The sequence below is a fragment of the Notolepis coatsorum genome (genome assembly GCF_963971535.1).
Source record: "Notolepis coatsorum genome assembly, chromosome: 20".
Classification (NCBI taxonomy): domain Eukaryota; kingdom Metazoa; phylum Chordata; class Actinopteri; order Aulopiformes; family Paralepididae; genus Notolepis; species Notolepis coatsorum.
This window is the reverse complement of record NC_140184.1, coordinates 56,204,164-56,221,003: the sequence shown is the minus strand read 5'-3', so window position 1 is coordinate 56,221,003 and position 16,840 is coordinate 56,204,164. Positions and strand designations below refer to the sequence as shown.

General features: G+C 44.3%; 1 protein-coding gene across 2 annotated transcripts in view; it reads right to left on the bottom strand.

Annotated features, from left to right (window-relative positions):
• Positions 1–16,840, bottom strand: part of cskl (c-src tyrosine kinase-like) — a 162,172-nt gene that overhangs the window by 30,899 nt on the left and 114,433 nt on the right. For both annotated transcript variants that reach the window (XM_084337229.1, XM_084337230.1), the window contains exons 5-6: positions 14,415–14,634; positions 62–155 (exon numbers count right to left, since the gene is read on the bottom strand). In XM_084337229.1, coding sequence (XP_084193355.1) covers positions 62–155; positions 14,415–14,634 — 314 coding nt within the window. The remainder of the gene's footprint in view (positions 1–61; positions 156–14,414; positions 14,635–16,840) is intronic.

The window sequence follows — 16,840 nt, the reverse complement described above, 5'->3', positions numbered from 1 at the left end:
GACGCAGTACAGGAAGTGAGAAGGACTTGGTGGTGTTAGTGAGCCGAGTGGAGCTTCTTACTCCTGGAGAACTCGTCCTGCGCTGCTACTGTTCCCTCCATCAGCTTGGGTTTCATGAGTCTGGTGCACAGACCATCAGCGTCTTTGGTGTAGTGCTGTGGGGAGAGAGAGAGAGAGATCAATGAGATAATGAGAGTATGAGTGAGAGATTCATGCTAAAATGCCTTTATTGTTGCAAATGCAACAACTTTATAATGTTTATTATTATGAATAATAATAATAATAATGAGACCATAAACCAATCAGATACTGTATACTGGTATATTAAAAAACACCTCAAATAAAGAGAGAGAGAGAGAGAGAGAGAGAGAGAGAGAGAGAGAGAGAGACGAGAGAGAGAGAGAGAGAGAGAGAGAGAGAGAGAGAGAGAGAGAGAGAGAGAGAGAGAGAGAGAGAGAGAGGAGAGAGAGAGAGAGAGAGAGAGAGAGAGAGAGAGAGAGAGAGAGAGAGTGTGTGTGTCCCGCTGCCCCCCCTTCCCAAATCAAGTTAGTTACCATTTCAATGCCAGGAAAGCCTGATCTTTTGGTAGTTTTCAAGTGTGGTGTGAAAGGAGAGAGCTGTAAAATATATTGATGCAGAAACCCCGCTCTATTGATAGGCCCCAGTGCGTGAACAATCTTCAGCAAGAGAGACACTGGGCCACTGCATGGCCAATCTGACACAATTGGGGTGAAACGGGCCAGAAAATACTATTCTCTTCCATTCTCTCCTCACCACTAGTGAAAATAATACAGTAATGTGTAGCAGTGTTAGTAAAATGTCCTGAAATATTCTTCTCAAAGTATTTGCAAAGAACTACCGTATCTCTCGTATTTCAGTTACGGTAAGTTATCAGTTTAGGCCCATCTGGCACAATGAATCCTTGCAGAATTGGCAGGTCTTTCTGGGGTATATAGGCCTGAAAGTGCTGTAAAAAACAACAACAAAAAAACACTAGACAGACTGTGTGTGTGCGTGTATGGTGTGTGTGAGAGAGAGAGAGAGAGAGAGAGAGAGAGAGAGAGAGAGAGAGAGAGAGAGAGCGAGAGAGGAGAGAGAGAGAGAGAGAGAGAGAGAGACTGCATCCACACTGACTTGGCATAACTTACTACTGTATATTTTGTATATAATCTCACACACATCGAAAAACAGTTTTGCACACATTCATTTACTGTTGACAGTTGAGCACCTCAGACGAAGAACTATATCAATCCATTTTCAGAGGAACAATGTTTTCACACTTTATTATCTAATTATGTTAATTCATAGTTAAAAATACAGTAGATACTGTGTACTTTCTGGTTATATACCACATTCATGCTCCGAGTGATTTGGATCGATTTTAAAACAAATACTGTACATAGGCTGTCCAAAGAATTTCAAAACAGACATATGGTTCTTCAGTGCAAGGGTTCACTTATTAAGAGTAAATTAGTTTGAATATGGCCACCAGTGATGTCATCGGGGACATTGAATCCTTGTGTTGTGTTAATTACAGCTCAATGAAATTAGGTAGCAGTCCCTATAAGACAAGGTATTGCTATTTTTTCATCTACATAATTTCATGGTGCTATAATTAACACAACACAAGGATTCAATGTCCCTGATGACATCATTTCACATCACTCTCAATAACTGTCAAACTAAATTAATGTGTACAAAACTGTTTGTGTGTGAGATTATATACAAAAAAAATACATCTTTTTGGTGAAGTGCCCCTTTAACTCAATCAGCACCAGACCCGATGATAGTTGGGTTATCTCGCCATGCGTTGAGCGCCAGGACCCCCGAAAACCCGAGTATAGTCGGGTTTTCATCGTTATTTCTTTTATTCGATATTTCCATTTATTACAGGCCCACGGACTCTGGGTTAACATGGGAATCATCCTGAGAATGCCAAAGTGCAATACCGGCCGCTTCCACCCAGGTGGCAGTATCGTGCACCCTTTGAAACATTATATCTTGGCCTGTGCGTCGATCAAAAGTTTTCGGTCAGACTTTTCTTTGTCGGGCAAGTGGAGCGGTTGTCCCGATCGGATTGAGAAGCGTGAAATGCTCCCGGTGCATGATGTGTGGTGGATTATGTTGGCGACATGATCGACACCAATACTGGGACTCGCAATCAGATAATTGGAATATTCTTTTTGGGGTATATCCTAGTGAAGGCAAGGGCTATATGCAGGGCCGCCTGGGAGAAATGCGAGGCCCTGTGCGAGATTTAAACGCAATGGCCGACATCAGCTAACTGCAAATAGAGTAGCCAGGTACTGACACCAGGCCACACACAGCTTTGGCCAACGCTACCCAAGCTACACAAACGACCAAGACAATTCACACACAGCACATGTCGTATCTCCAAATGTTGTGAAGTAACATATGTTTTGCCTGGAAAAAAACATCGTTATTAACAAAACATTCGGGAGGGGAAGGAAGGAAGAGTGGGGTAATGTCCAATGGACATCTTACCTGCACCAAGGAACACAGGGAGAAAGGCCGCAACACAGGTCTCCACGTTGACGAAAGGCCTCTCGCTGGCGGGACAAAAAGAAGCTATGGCCGGAGCCTTGTCATGGTGCAGGCCCGACTACATCTTCTGTCAAAGATGATGTCGTAGTCAGAGTGCCAGGGCCCCCTGCTATTCTCACGGCTAATGTCAATGGTCGTAGCACAAGCTAACAGCTAACTCTAGGCTAACTGATAGCATCAAACTAACGTTCCCAGGCGAGCGCAGCCGGCAGCTAACGTCGTAGCTAAACAGCTAACTGGCTAACAGTTAGCTCAACCCGGCTATCGCTAACCATTAGCTAACGCAGAAGCAAGCTATGCGGCTACCACTGAAAAACTGTACAACATGAGAAAAGCAATACAGGTGCTGACACCAGGCCACACACCGTTAGCTACTAGAACTACAACAGCTAGTCGGCCCGTTTGGCTCCAGAGAGAGAGAGAGAGATATCCACGGCGGGAATAGAATAGAGTGCATTAAAAACTCACCAAACGTCCAAGAGGATGGAGACAACCGCGTGGAGTTGACGAAGTTCATCTGCCGAACGACCATCCTCTTCATCTTGGCATAACAATGCTGCACGCGCTGTCTCTAGGTTAGCTAACGCTAGTTAGCCTTTAGCTAAGCTAGCTACTAGCCGACATCATCATGGCTATATCCCGACTGAACCACACGTTAGGACTCAATATTATAACGTAGCTAAAGCTAACTAGCTGTCCCTGTCTTTAGCCGGGATGGCTAGCCTGACTGAACTGTCTAACATGCAACAACTTTCATCTTCAGTCCATCTGCCGAACGATGTCCTCTTCATCTTGGCTGGCATAACCTCCAATGCTGCACGCGCGAAATAGTCAGACGCTAGTGATGGGTCGGTCATGAGCGTCATGAGCGACCCCCCCCCCCCCCCCCCCGGCACGCACACAGACACACACAATGAACTCAACAGACGCTACCTTACCTGTAACCCCTCCCCTCATTGAAACCAATTCTGCTGCCTGCAGAGCCTCAGAGCTGCCCTGCAGAGCCTCAGAGCCAGGAACAAGTCAGACACATTCTACAAACGTGTCTAATGTGAAATATATAAGCATATAAGCAAAACTAGATTTTAGGGCTGTGATGAAAAAGGGCCTCGCGGGAAGGGGGGCCTCGCAAAAAAAAAAAAAAAAAAAATTGTGCGAGGTCCCCCTTCCCGCGAGGCCCTGTGCGACCGCACTGCTCGCACACCCCCTGAGGCGGCCCTGGCTATATGGTATCAATCCTGCTGTGATCCAACCATGACTTCACTTCGATCACAACATATGTGTAATGTTACTCCACAACGTGTGCCGTTGGTGACGATCAAAGCATCAAAAACGACCCCCCCCCCACCCTTTCATGCATTCATGATGAAACATAATACCGATAATATAGATTTGATTTCAAAATAGTAGCGTGTACAGGCGAGAAACAGCAATTTTTTTTGTGAAATGCAGGTATTGCTGCATAGCGTCGTTTTCTGGGATTAGACAGGATTACTCAAACTATACTCATATTCACCACGGTAGAAAAACGGGAATGTATGGATGAAACAATTATTTCTTTAACACATATTGAACGATAGATAGTCGATGTCAAATGGGCCATAGTATTGTATCCATAGCTATAATATAGAATATAGTTATAGCCCTGCAAACACCGCCACTTATTCCTATCTCTTAGAGCTTGGCGTGGTAAGTACAAATGATGCTCAACTGCGTGGCGTCCATTGAGTTAAATTAGACTTGATTAACATTCTACACAAAATGTAGAAGACACTAAAAAGAAAACTAAACAAGACGATGTCTTGTGCACACCACACGGTAGCTTTTCCTGTGACCTCAATATAACACTGAAAGCAATAGTGGGAGTTTCTGCTTTAAATCATCAGGAATTGCTTTATCAACTTACATCTGAGAAGAACAAAGCACAAATATTGTGATAATGTTGACTCTTGTTGACAGAATACCTGATGTTAAAAATGGGCCGCAGGCATTCATATTGGCACCTTGCATGACAACAAAACCAGTCATACTTATACTGGCACCTCGCATGACAACAAAACCAGTCATACTTATACTGGCACCTCGCATGACAACAAAACCAGTCATACTTATACTTAGGGATGTCCGATATTATCGGCCTACCGATATTGGCATAAAAATGTGATATTGTCATATTCAATTTCTTTAATTAATTTTTTACATTTATTTAACCGTTATTTACCCAGGCAAGCAAGTAAGAACAAATTATTATTTTATTTATTGTCAAAGTATGCATAATGTTGTGTTAATTACACAACAAGAGATATGTAATGTTAATTACCTGAAATTATTCCGTTTTTGGGGGGGGGGGGGGGGGAACCCTGCATATATCGGTATCGGTTGATATCGCATGACAACAAAACCAGTCATACTTATACTGGCACCTTGCATAACAACAAAATCATAGTAATGTTTGTTTTCATGAACCTTGATTCAAAGTCAAGTCAAGTGTTCCTTTATTAATCCCCTTGGGAACACTCCAGGTAAAAAAACTAATCTATCATCATTGTCACATATACAATTAACAAGCACACACAGTAACGCTTTAGGGAGCACAGAGCCGCTGCGTCTATGCGCACCACCATATTGTATGGTAGTGTGTCTATGGGTACATCATGGATGTGTTGTGTGGTAGTGTGTGTATGTAGGTATCGTTCTTTTAGGTGCTGCACAAACAAATTCTGCTGTACTGTATTGTGCAATGACAATAAAGCTTTCTACTTCTACATCATCCAAGGTTGAAAAATAATTAAGATCCTCTGCTCCAGTGCTCATCTCGACCATTTGGAAAACAAAGTTACATGTAATTTATACTAAAGCAACATCCAAGTATGAGAGGTAGACAGTCTGGGAGGGTCAGAGAGAGGACTGGAGAACAGAGCCACAAAGATCTCAAGGTCACAACATGGACTTCTAATCTACATCTAATACCTGCTGACTAACTACTGCTCTGGGTAGGAGACGGGAATGTATTGTGTGAACAAGCGGGTTGAGGAGTGTGTGGGTGTGAGAGAGGTCACGGCTGTTGACCCTTCACCCTAGCCCCCTCTCCCTAGATAAACAGCAACACACGAGCCAGAGTCAAGACCACCTCATCTCATCTGTTCTTCCGGACAAACAGCTCCCCCCACAGCAACAAACCGGACTTGCTCCGATTACAGCAAATTAGCCTTTGTGTGTGTGAGTGTGTGTTTGCCTCAGCACCACCAGGGGGCAGCATGGGGCAGGAATGGCTAGAACTGCTTTATATACTCCAAGGGGGGGGGGGGGGGGGGTAGTGTGAACATGGCTCATAAGAGCTTCATGTCAACACATGTAGAACTACCTCACTCACACAGACCGGGGTATTCTCAGAGGAGTTGGGGGTAAATTAAGTTTGTCCCGTTATCACGTTCGCACATCGATTTTCTAAATCCTAACAAACGGCCCAAGGGGCGATGCAAAGCTATCTGGTTAATGGACAAAAAGTTCAAGTTTGTTTTTATTTGTCAAAACAAAATACAGTATACTTTATAATAAAATGCCTGTTTCTTATGAGCCCCAGAGAGTGTGCTACATACAGTAAAGAGAAAGTAAGTAAAAAAATTAAGAAGTAAAAAGTCAATATACATATATACAATACAGAGTAAAATGAGCAACAGTGAGGTAGAATGCAGAGGTACAAAACTTGGGGTAGGATGCAAATGAGGTATGAATGTGGTGCAAATCTCTTTAATAATAGATACATATAAAGTGTGTTAAAGTGTCTAAAGTGAGTGGTAAGGTGAGTGTGTACATGTGGATGTGTGTGCAGTGTGTGTAGACGATGGGTTGTTACATAGTGTCATTGTCATTGAGCATCCTGATGGCCTGGGGATAGAAGCTCCTTCTGAGTCTCTCTGTACTGGCCATAAGGCTCCGGTAGCGCTTGCCTGACCGCAGCAGTTCAAAGAGGCAGTTGTTTGGGTGACTAGAGTCTTTGATTATTCTCTTAGCCTTGGCCCTGCACCGCTTGTTGTAAATGTCTTGGAGAGTGGGAAGCCCACCTCCAATTGTGCGCTCGGGCTGAACGGGCCACTCTCTGTAGTCTGTTGCGGTCTTGTGCGGTGCTATTCCCAAACCAGGAGGTGATGTTACCAGTCAGGATGCTCTCTTGAGGATCTTCTGACTCATTTTGAACTTCCCTAGGCGCCTAAGGAAGTAGAGGTGTTGCCGTGCCTTCTTCACTACACTGTCAATGTGTGTGGTCCATGTCAAGTCCTCGGATATGTGGACTCCCGAGGTACTTAAAACTGCTCACTCTCTTGACCTGTGCCCCGTCGATGCTGAGGGGGCTGTAGTCCCTGGCCCCGACCTCCTAAAGTCCACAATCATCTCTTTCGTTTTGCTGACGTTCAGGGAGAGGCTGTTCTCCCGACATCACCGCGCCAGGTCCTCTACCTCTTCCAGGTAGGCCCTCTCGTCGTTTGCAGAGATCAGGCCCACCACTACTGTGTCGTCAGCAAACTTGATAATTGTGTTGTTCCGCTGTGCCACACTGTACAGTCATGTGTGTACAGCGAGTAGAGGAGGGGGCTCAGAACACAGCCCTGGGGGGCCCCTGTGTTGAGAGTGATGGATGAGGAGATGTAGTTGCCTGCTCTCACTACCTGGGGTCTTCCTGTCAGGAAGTCCAAGACCCACTGGCAGAGGTCATAGTTCAAGCACAGGTCCCTGAGCTTTGCTACGAAAAAAACATCTTGAGAGCAACATTGACAACATCCACATGTGTTATGCCTCAACTACTGCACCAGTCCTTCATTACTGGACGTGTGTGTGTGTGTGTGTGTGTGTGTGTGTGTGTGTGTGTGTGTGTGTGTGTGTGTGTGTGTGTGTGTGTGTGTGTGTGTGTTGTGTGTGTGTGTGTGGACTTTGACAAATGTTGCCCAATTTCAAATACAAATCTTAAAATAATGAACAATAATGAATAATAATAAACGTATTATTTGGGGGAAATACACATGAGGCAATACTAGGTCTTGTGTTATGTTTTGGTGGAAATATCCACATTTAACGGGAATTGTGTTGAACTGCAACCCTGACCTGTGCATTCAATGTGCAATAAACTCCTCCACGTACAAATAGTTGCCAACATCACATTTAATGGAAATTCAGTAGAATTATAGCCCTCTGCCTGCAGACAGTTTTCTGCCTGCCAGCATCCCATCACATGTGCAGAGCCCTCTTCCATCACATGTGTAGAGCACTCTCTCATCACATGTGTAGAGCACTCTCCCATCACTTGTGTAGAACACTCTCCCATCACATGTGTAGAGCACTCTTCCATCACATGTGTAGAGCACTCTTCCATCACATGTGTAGAGCACTCTTCCATCACATGTGTAGAGCACTCTTCATCACATGTGTAGAGCACTCTTCATCACATGTGTAGAGCACTCTTCATCACATGTGTAGAGCACTCTTCCATCACTTGTGTAGAACACTCTCCCATCACTTGTATAGAACACTCTTTCATCACATGTGTAGAGCACTCTTCCATCACATGTGTAGATCACTCTCCCATCACATGTGTAGAGCACTCTTCATCACATGTGCAGAACACTCTTCCATCACATGTGTAGAGCACTCTCCCATCACATGTGTAGAGCACTCTTCCATCACATGTGTAGAGCACTCTTCCATCACATGTGTAGAGCACTCTTCATCACATGTGTAGAGCACTCTTCCATCACATGTGTAGAGCACTCTTTCATCACATGTGTAGAGCACTCTCCCATCACATGTGTAGAGCACTCTTCATCACATGTGTAGAGCACTCTTCCATCACATGTGTAGAGCACTCTCCCATCACATGTGTAGAGCACTCTCCCATCACATGTGTAGAGCACTCTTCATCACATGTGTAGAGCACTCTTCATCACATGTGTAGAGCACTCTTCCATCACATGTGTAGAGCACTCTTCATCACATGTGCAGAACACTCTTCCATCACATGTGTAGAGCACTCTTTCATCACATGTGTAGAGCACTCTTCATCACATGTGTAGAGCACTCTTCCATCACATGTGTAGAGCACTCTTCATCACATGTGTAGAGCACTCTTTCATCACATGTGTAGAGCACTCTTCATCACATGTGTAGAGCACTCTTCCATCACATGTGTAGAGCACTCTTCATCACTTGTGTAGAGCACTCTTCATCACATGTGTAGAGCACTCTTCCATCACATGTGTAGAGCACTCTCCCATCACATGTGTAGAGCACTCTTCCATCCAGGGATTAAAGCAAAAAAAATCTCCTGACTGAACTTTTTTTCAGGCCAAGTCTATTCTTATTTTAACCTCCACTGTATTTTTTTTTAATCGCGTTAGCGTTTTAAGGGAGCCTACTTGTAGAGCTACTGTCCTGACTGTGACTATAGACCCTACTGTTGTGGTTGTTGTGCCAGGCAGGGAGGCTGTGTGCTGGAGAGCGTGAATGCAAGTCTTGTGGCTAGCTTCTGATTGATGACGAGCTAGCACCCTTTCCCCATTACTTTGAACCATGAACTAAACGGCTTGTTATCATACAAACAAGGGACTAAACACGTTTCGCAATTATGCCACAACAATGTGGAACGCCCTACCCACAGCCGTAAAATGTGAATCCTCAGTGTTTCCCACAGGATTTAGTGAGACTGTGGTGGTGGGTGAACCTCTGCCCCTCCAGAGGGGTCCGGGGGCATGCCCCCTCGGATTTTTTTTTTTTACGTTTTAAAGTTAAATGCATCAATCTGGTGCACTTTGAGAGCAAAATTAAGAGGCTAGATCTATGATGATCTTTGTGCTCGAAACACAAAATCGACTAGACACTAGATACATTTGAGCCATCAAAGAAATTAAGCAAAAGTGGTTGCCTGTGTTGAACTAGTTTATTTTTTTAGAAGAAAAAAAAAATAGACTGGATTACTATTACGACTACTACCAGTGCCAATACTACTGATACATCGCTATTGGCAAACTTTATATAATACAAAAAATGTAATATAAATTAAAATATTATATAAATATAATCAAATAGACGGAAATCAGTCTCAAGACGGAATGCTTTAATGCCTGTCTTCCATCACATGTGTAGAGCACTCTCCCATCACATGTGTAGAGCACTCTTCCATCACATGTGTAGAGCACTCTTCCATCACATGTGTAGAGCACTCTTCCATCACATGTGTAGAGCATTTTATATTTCAGGCTCAGTTTAAACTTTTACCTCATTTTGATATTTAATTGTATTTATCATACTACTACTGCTACTTATTGTTGTTGGACACACACACACACACACAGCACGTTAACATGCAAATACACTACACGCAAGACACTTTCTGTAAATAATTGACTATTTTATCTTACCTCATTTTATATTTTATTTGATCTTACTACTACTACTTATTGTTACCATTCTTGTATTCATTGACGTTTCTTAATAGACCTGTCGCTAAACCACGCCCCCTTTGAAAACTCGGTCAAGCTAAGCCGACCGTAAATGACTGCTGCTAACGTTAGCTAACTGGGCTGGATATACGATAGCTAGTTTGCAGTCAAAGTCAAACGTTAGCAAACTAATAGTTTGGTCTACGTTTCTAATACATGTCGTCAAATATTATGTCTTTATGAATTGACCTTACCTTTGAGCAAACATATAAGTGTCCTTGGTAATGGTAGCTGCTAACTTTAGCTAACTAGGCTGGATATACAATAGCTAGTTCCCAGTCAAAGTCAAACGTTAGCAAACTAATAGTTTGGTCTACGTTTCTAATACATGCCGTCAAATATTATGTCTTTATGAATTGACCTTACCTTTGAGCAAACATAAGTGTCCTTGGTAATGGTCTTCACATTCATTTGTGTATGTGGTCGACGACACAGTAGAATCCACCGCTTGCACTCTCTAGTTTTCGTTTAGGCTTCGGAAAAGGTTTGAAATATACTCCTCCATCCAGTCTTTCAGGGTACCTGGTGTCCGAATTACAGGTACCCCACGCACAGCGTTTCACCATCGGATATTATGTAGATAATAACATAAAACTGAACTCTTGACAGTGGTTTCGATCAAAGCCGTCTGGTTTGATACAGCCTACAATCCTAGTTGACCGAGGTTTGTGCAGCGAGGATTTTGCTGTGATATGATTGGACAAATTCTATTTTGGGGCGTGGTTTAGCGACAGGTCTATTGTGCTGTTGAGACCGAGCTCAAAACACAAGAATTTCATTACCTGCAATGCCCTGTATTGTTGTGTATTTCACAAATAAAGAACTTGAATCGTATGAGACTAGAGACCTTGAGGAATCTGTAGATACCAATCATAGCATTCTTACCTGTAAAAGGACTAAGCAAAATGTTGAGGTAAAGAATTGGCAACAGCTATTTTCAAAGGGGTCATTTGACCTTTCACATCCAGGTATCTGAATGAAAAGAATTAAACTTAAACTAAATAGTTTTTTTTGTCATTTCTAAAGGGTTTGCAATTATGTCTGCTTATGATATCATAAAAGGTTTATGTTTCTATCTGCATGTGACATGGTAAATACAGCCTATGCGAAATAACCCTATATTTCCATTGTACTGGACTTGGGAATTATGCTTTAAGCTTCTGTGCTCCTGACACATGGAACATCATACAACAAACTCGAAGACTCAATATCTTTGTATCATTGGTCAGTTAAAAATCCTTAATTACCAACCATACCACCATAACCTGCAGCTGTGTTGATCGTGTATACTCTTTTGTATATCTATTGTATTTTCTATGTATTATGCCCGACGTCATTGAAAATAAAGAATGAATGAATGAATTCCCATGGAAAGCAAGTAAGCAACCCTGTGTATGGTTAGTTAGCACCATGGTCTAAGTGTTGACCAACAGTGTGGGGCAGTGGGTTTAACATAGTGCTGAGCTTGCCCGCCCACTGTGTGTGGACAGCCCATGTTGTGACAGGCCAGTCAGAGACAACAGGGGGAACAGCAAACCAGTCGAAAACACACACACAAGAATGTAAGGAATTCAGTCATAGGCTATTATCCAGAGAGAAACAGAGCCAGAGAGAGGGAGGGAGAGAGAGCAGGGAGGAAAGGGAGAGAGGGATTGTGGTAGAGCAATAATAAGAGTGAATTAGGGAGATAGATGGTTCTTTAGCCAGTGCCAGTTTGCACATTCCTCAATCATGTCCACGTCCCATGGGGGGGGGGGGGGGGGGGGAGCTTTAATTAAAACTGATAGATAACAGAGAGAGAGAGAGAGAGAGATCCTGAGATTGTTTACTGTTAAGATGAAACACGACTAACCCCTCCCCATCCTTCTCCTCCTCCTTCCTCTCTTTCTCTCTCTGCCCTCCTCTTGAACTGGCAAATCTCTAGCAGAGATAGATAATAGAAGGAGGCAGAGAGAGAGACTGAATAAGAGTGAGTATTAGTGGGGGACCCAGGGCCCATATTCATACAGAGCCTCTCAAAGTGGGAGGACTGATCTACAGTCGGCTTCAGTCTGTTCATTAGAATAAGGTCATGGAGAGTGTTTACTGGTCACTGACCCCAGATCAGATTCTTATGCTGAATTTAGATAAGGACAAACAAATGCAGAGGGAGGCTTTTGTATTCATTGTATTTTGTATTCATTGGAGACTCTGCCAAAAGCAATGAACCCAGCTTTCTCTGCATTTCTGACACATGTGGAAAGATGTTGGATCTTTCCAATGGCGAAACAAAAGTACCAGTAATGGTCTAAGAGAGAGGTATACTTCTGGTACTGACATTACACCTGGAGTCGGTCCCCAGGAGCCTGTGTGTGGCTGCCCACGGCTCCTACTGTAAGTAGTCAGGATGGGATCAAATGCAAAGGAGGAATCTCCCCACGAGGATGTACAATGAAATACAACTTAAATTAAGTCTATACTATTCAGTAAATGTAATGGGTTCAAGTCAAGTCAAGTCAAGAGTTTTAATTGTCACGGCATACAGGTATACAATGAAATGCGGCTGGTCTTGCCCGCGACGATGTGCAATACAGTGGTACAACATATAATAGAATCCAATAAAAATACAGTGGTACAACATATAATAGAATCCAATAAAACAACAGTGCAATAAACAGGTAACATGGTGTGCCATCTCGGTATCTGTACATAGTATTTACAGAGCATATAGGACATGCTAGGTAGCTTTAGTAGTGCAATACACTGTTCCTGTTGTTTTACTAATTTAAAGTGGCCTTTCCTCTGGCCATAAGTGTGCGTGTGTGCGGCATGAGTGTTAAAGTGGCTGCTAGTGTGTGAGCATGCTCAGCGTGCGTGTCTTGTGTGTGCTTGTGTGTGCTTGTGTGTGGATAGTTCAGTTTCTGTGTCTCTCAATGTTCATTGTTCAAGGCTCTGATGGCCTGGGGGAAGAAGCTGAGCCTAAGCCTCTCCGTCCTAGTAGCTGGGGTTCACAGGCGTCTGCCTGACCTCAGCAGCTGGAACAGGCTGTTATTGGGGTGGTGGGGGTCTTTCATTATCCTTGGGTTGGGACTCGGTTTAGTGAAAAAGCGGAATCAGTTGCATCCCTACTGGTGACCACTATCAGTACAGATGCATGAGAGGGACACAACTCCAATTAACAGTTGGGATTGTAATGAGAACTGGGGGGAGGGGCTACAGCAAAGGATGGAACACACAGCTGTCGTGGTAGAATAAAACTGGAATTGTATTGTTTTGTTAAGCCAGAATCATTGATGGTCTGAATCCTATTTAGAGTGATGCCTGAATGACAGCTCTGCGACCGGCAGTGACGCTAACAATGGAGCTCAGAAAACTAAACCGAGCTCTGTGCATTTCCCATTCAGGGGAGAGGGTACTTTGCCTTGCAGCTAAGCTGTAGGATGTCAAAACTGGAATTTTAGCTGCCATTTGTCCCAGTGGGTATGCATGTACTCATAATCTGCATGCGCCGATTTCATTGGTTTACAGAAACTTCACTCAAATTGCTCCAATCACAACAGTATCTTGATGGTTAAAATTATCGAAACTCGCCGATCTCAGTCAGCTACATCAAAGACCCTCGACAGACTCTTCCACCTTTTCTCTGATTAAAAACAAGAACAACAAGCTCCTGCTCGCTCAGCTGTAGACTACCTTCATCAGGTTTTCATCATCAGACCCTCAACAACCTGCCCCCCCTCTACCTCTCCGACCTCCTCCATCGCCACACCCCTACCTCTCCGACCTCCTCCATCGCCACACCCCTACCCGTGCTGATACCAACCTAGTGACTCCCATCAGGACCAGGCTCTGGACCTGCTGCAGCCACACCCTCCCTCTGGAACGCCCTCCCCAGCCACATCCAGACTGCCAACATCCTACTGTCCTTTAAAACAGCCCTCAAAACACACATTTTCACTCTTGCTTTCGACCATTAACTGTTTTGTTATGTCTTTTGTTGCTTCCATTGTAAAGTGGTCTGGTTGGGGCCAGGCTAGAGGACACTAGTTGATCCCTCCTTACCTCCACCAGCTGGTTGGGGCCAGGCTAGAGGACACTAGTTGATCCCTCCTTACCTCCACCAGCTGGTTGGGGCCAGGCTAGAGGACACTAGTTGATCCCTCCTTACCTCCACCAGCTGGTTGGGGCCAGGCTAGAGGACACTAGTTGATCCCTCCTTACCTCCACCAGCTGGTTGGGGCCAGGCTAGAGGACACTAGTTGATCCCTCCTTACCTCCACCAGCTGGTTGGGGCCAGGCTAGAGGACACTAGTTGATCCCTCCTTACCTCCACCAGCTGGTTGGGGCCAGGCTAGAGGACACTAGTTGATCCCTCCTTACCTCCACCAGCTGCATCAGGTTCTCAAAGTACTCCTCCTCGTCGATGGTCAGCTTCCCGTTGTGGTAGATGATGCGGTAGTGCTCCACCTTGCCGTCGCAGCTGACACACAGCGTGTAGTCACCCGGGTAGTTGGTGCTCTCCCGCACCAGGAACAGGCCCGTCTCCGGGGGGTAGAGGAGCCGTTCTGCCTGCTCCCGTGTGATCTTCCCGTGGAACCATCTGTAAGCAGAGAGAGAGAGAAAGAAAGAGGGGTGGTAGTAAGTTTAAGGATTTCAGTATAATACAAGTTTATATGTTACGGTAAATCTGGGAAAAGTGATATATGCAACCCATTTTTAAGGGATCAAAAGTAATTGGACAAACTAACAATCATGATCGTGATGCTCTGCCAGTTCTCTACTGTGACCGTCTGCTTGTTCTTGGGGCATTTTCCCTTCAGTTTTGTCTTCAGCAAGTTAAATGCATGCTCAATTGGATTCAGGTCAGGTGATTGACTTGGCCATTGCATAACAGCCCACTTATTGCATAATTATTGCACCTCATTGCACCTCACCACCACAAGGTGGCACCACAAGCTAAGCTATACCTCACCATTTCTACACTGTACCTGCACTGTATATACTGTACATACTGTATATAGGTATACTGAACATTTTTGTTGTTTACACTTGTTTACGTACTTGACTTTCTATTTTATACTTATATTATACTATCTTGTTATTATCTAGCTTCTAGCACACTCAGGAGCAAAACAGAAAGAAGCATTTCATGCAAAGTATTCTGTATTTCTGTATGACAACTAATAAAGAAACTTGAACTTGAACTTGAAACTTGAACTTATTTGCCTTAGAAATTGCTTTTGCAGTATGCTTGGGGTCATTGTCCAGCTGCACTATGAACCGCCGTCCAATGAGTTCTGAAGAATTTGGCTGAATATGAGCAGATAATATTGCCCTCAGACCAAACACTTCAGAATGTCAGCAATCGCATCATCAATAAATACAAGAGAACCAGTTCCATTGGCAGCCATAAATGCCCATGCCATAACCACCATGATTCACTGATGAGGTGGTATGCTTTGGATCATGAGCAGTTCCTTTCCTTTCCCATACTCTTCTCTTCCCATCATTCTGGTACAAAGGGCTGCCGCGGTTACCGCATTATCGCCATCACGTCACTCCCACCGCAGAGTCAAGCTGATTACCGCATCACCGGCTGTTATTATTATTTTTTAATAATAATATTTATAGGCGGCTGGGTGGCGCAGCGGACATTGCGCTCGTCACCAACGCAAGAGACACCGGGTTCGAATCCGGCTGTCGCTGTTGCCTCCGGCTTGGGCCAGCCGTCATACTAACTCAATTGGCAGAGTTAGCGGGTGGGAAGTCGAAGGGTGGTAATCTGGTTGTTGTGAACAGCGACTCCTACAGGTCGGTTGGGGCGCCTGCACAGCAAAGTCAGGAAAATGGCGGGGGCAGTGTGAGCCTCCTACACGTTACTCCTCGCCAAATGAGAGTCCGCGCTGGCAGGTGAAAAGATGTGACAGGCTGCCTCCACATGTATCGGAGGGGACATGTGATGCAAGGCTTCTATCCTCCCTACAACCGGCCAGTGGGGGGCATATGCGAGCAACGATCAGGACAGGGGAGGGAGAATTGGCACGAGAGGTAAATTGGGATGGGGAGAAAAATCACAGAAAAAAGTAGATACATTTTTTTTTAATAATAATTATAGTTGTGTATAGCCTATTTTCTTCACACCATGTGTTCGAAACTTTCCACTCGCAGTTGCGCAGTTAACATTCTGATCGAACCCCAGAACTTGTTTTGCTGCTACGGAAAGTTTTCGCTTTGAATCTGCTAAAAACATGGATCTTGTAGCGAAACCCAATCAAAGGGCATTCGGATGCCGTAAATGCTGCGGTTTTGATCGCGAAAGACGGAGTGGTCACTGTTAGCGAGGACAGGTAAGTTCTGGTTCTGTTCTGGAGCAGTAACGTTAGATATGCCATATTGTGTGTGTGTGTGTGTGTGTGTGTGTGTGTGTGTGTGTGTGTGTGTGTGTGTGTGTGTATGCTGAGCGCAGTTGCCCAAGTTAACGTTAGCAAGTTGGCTCCGTGCTGTGTAACAGGTTGGTAGAAAGCGGCACCTGGTAGAATATGGCTGGGTACATCCTGTTATGGTATGTGTTGAAAGATAGCCAGCTACACATAACGTTAGGGATTAAACTGTTGGTTATCTAATGTAACGATAGGGCTGAGTGAGCAGTTTAACTCTTGAGTAAGCCCCATGTAATAACCAGATCTATCACTAGCTTTAGCTGGTGTTAATTCGCTGGCCACTGGGTTGAACAAACGATTCCATGACGTTATTATCTGTTATGCAGATAGATAGGACAGTCAATTCATTCCTAGTTGGTTATTGAA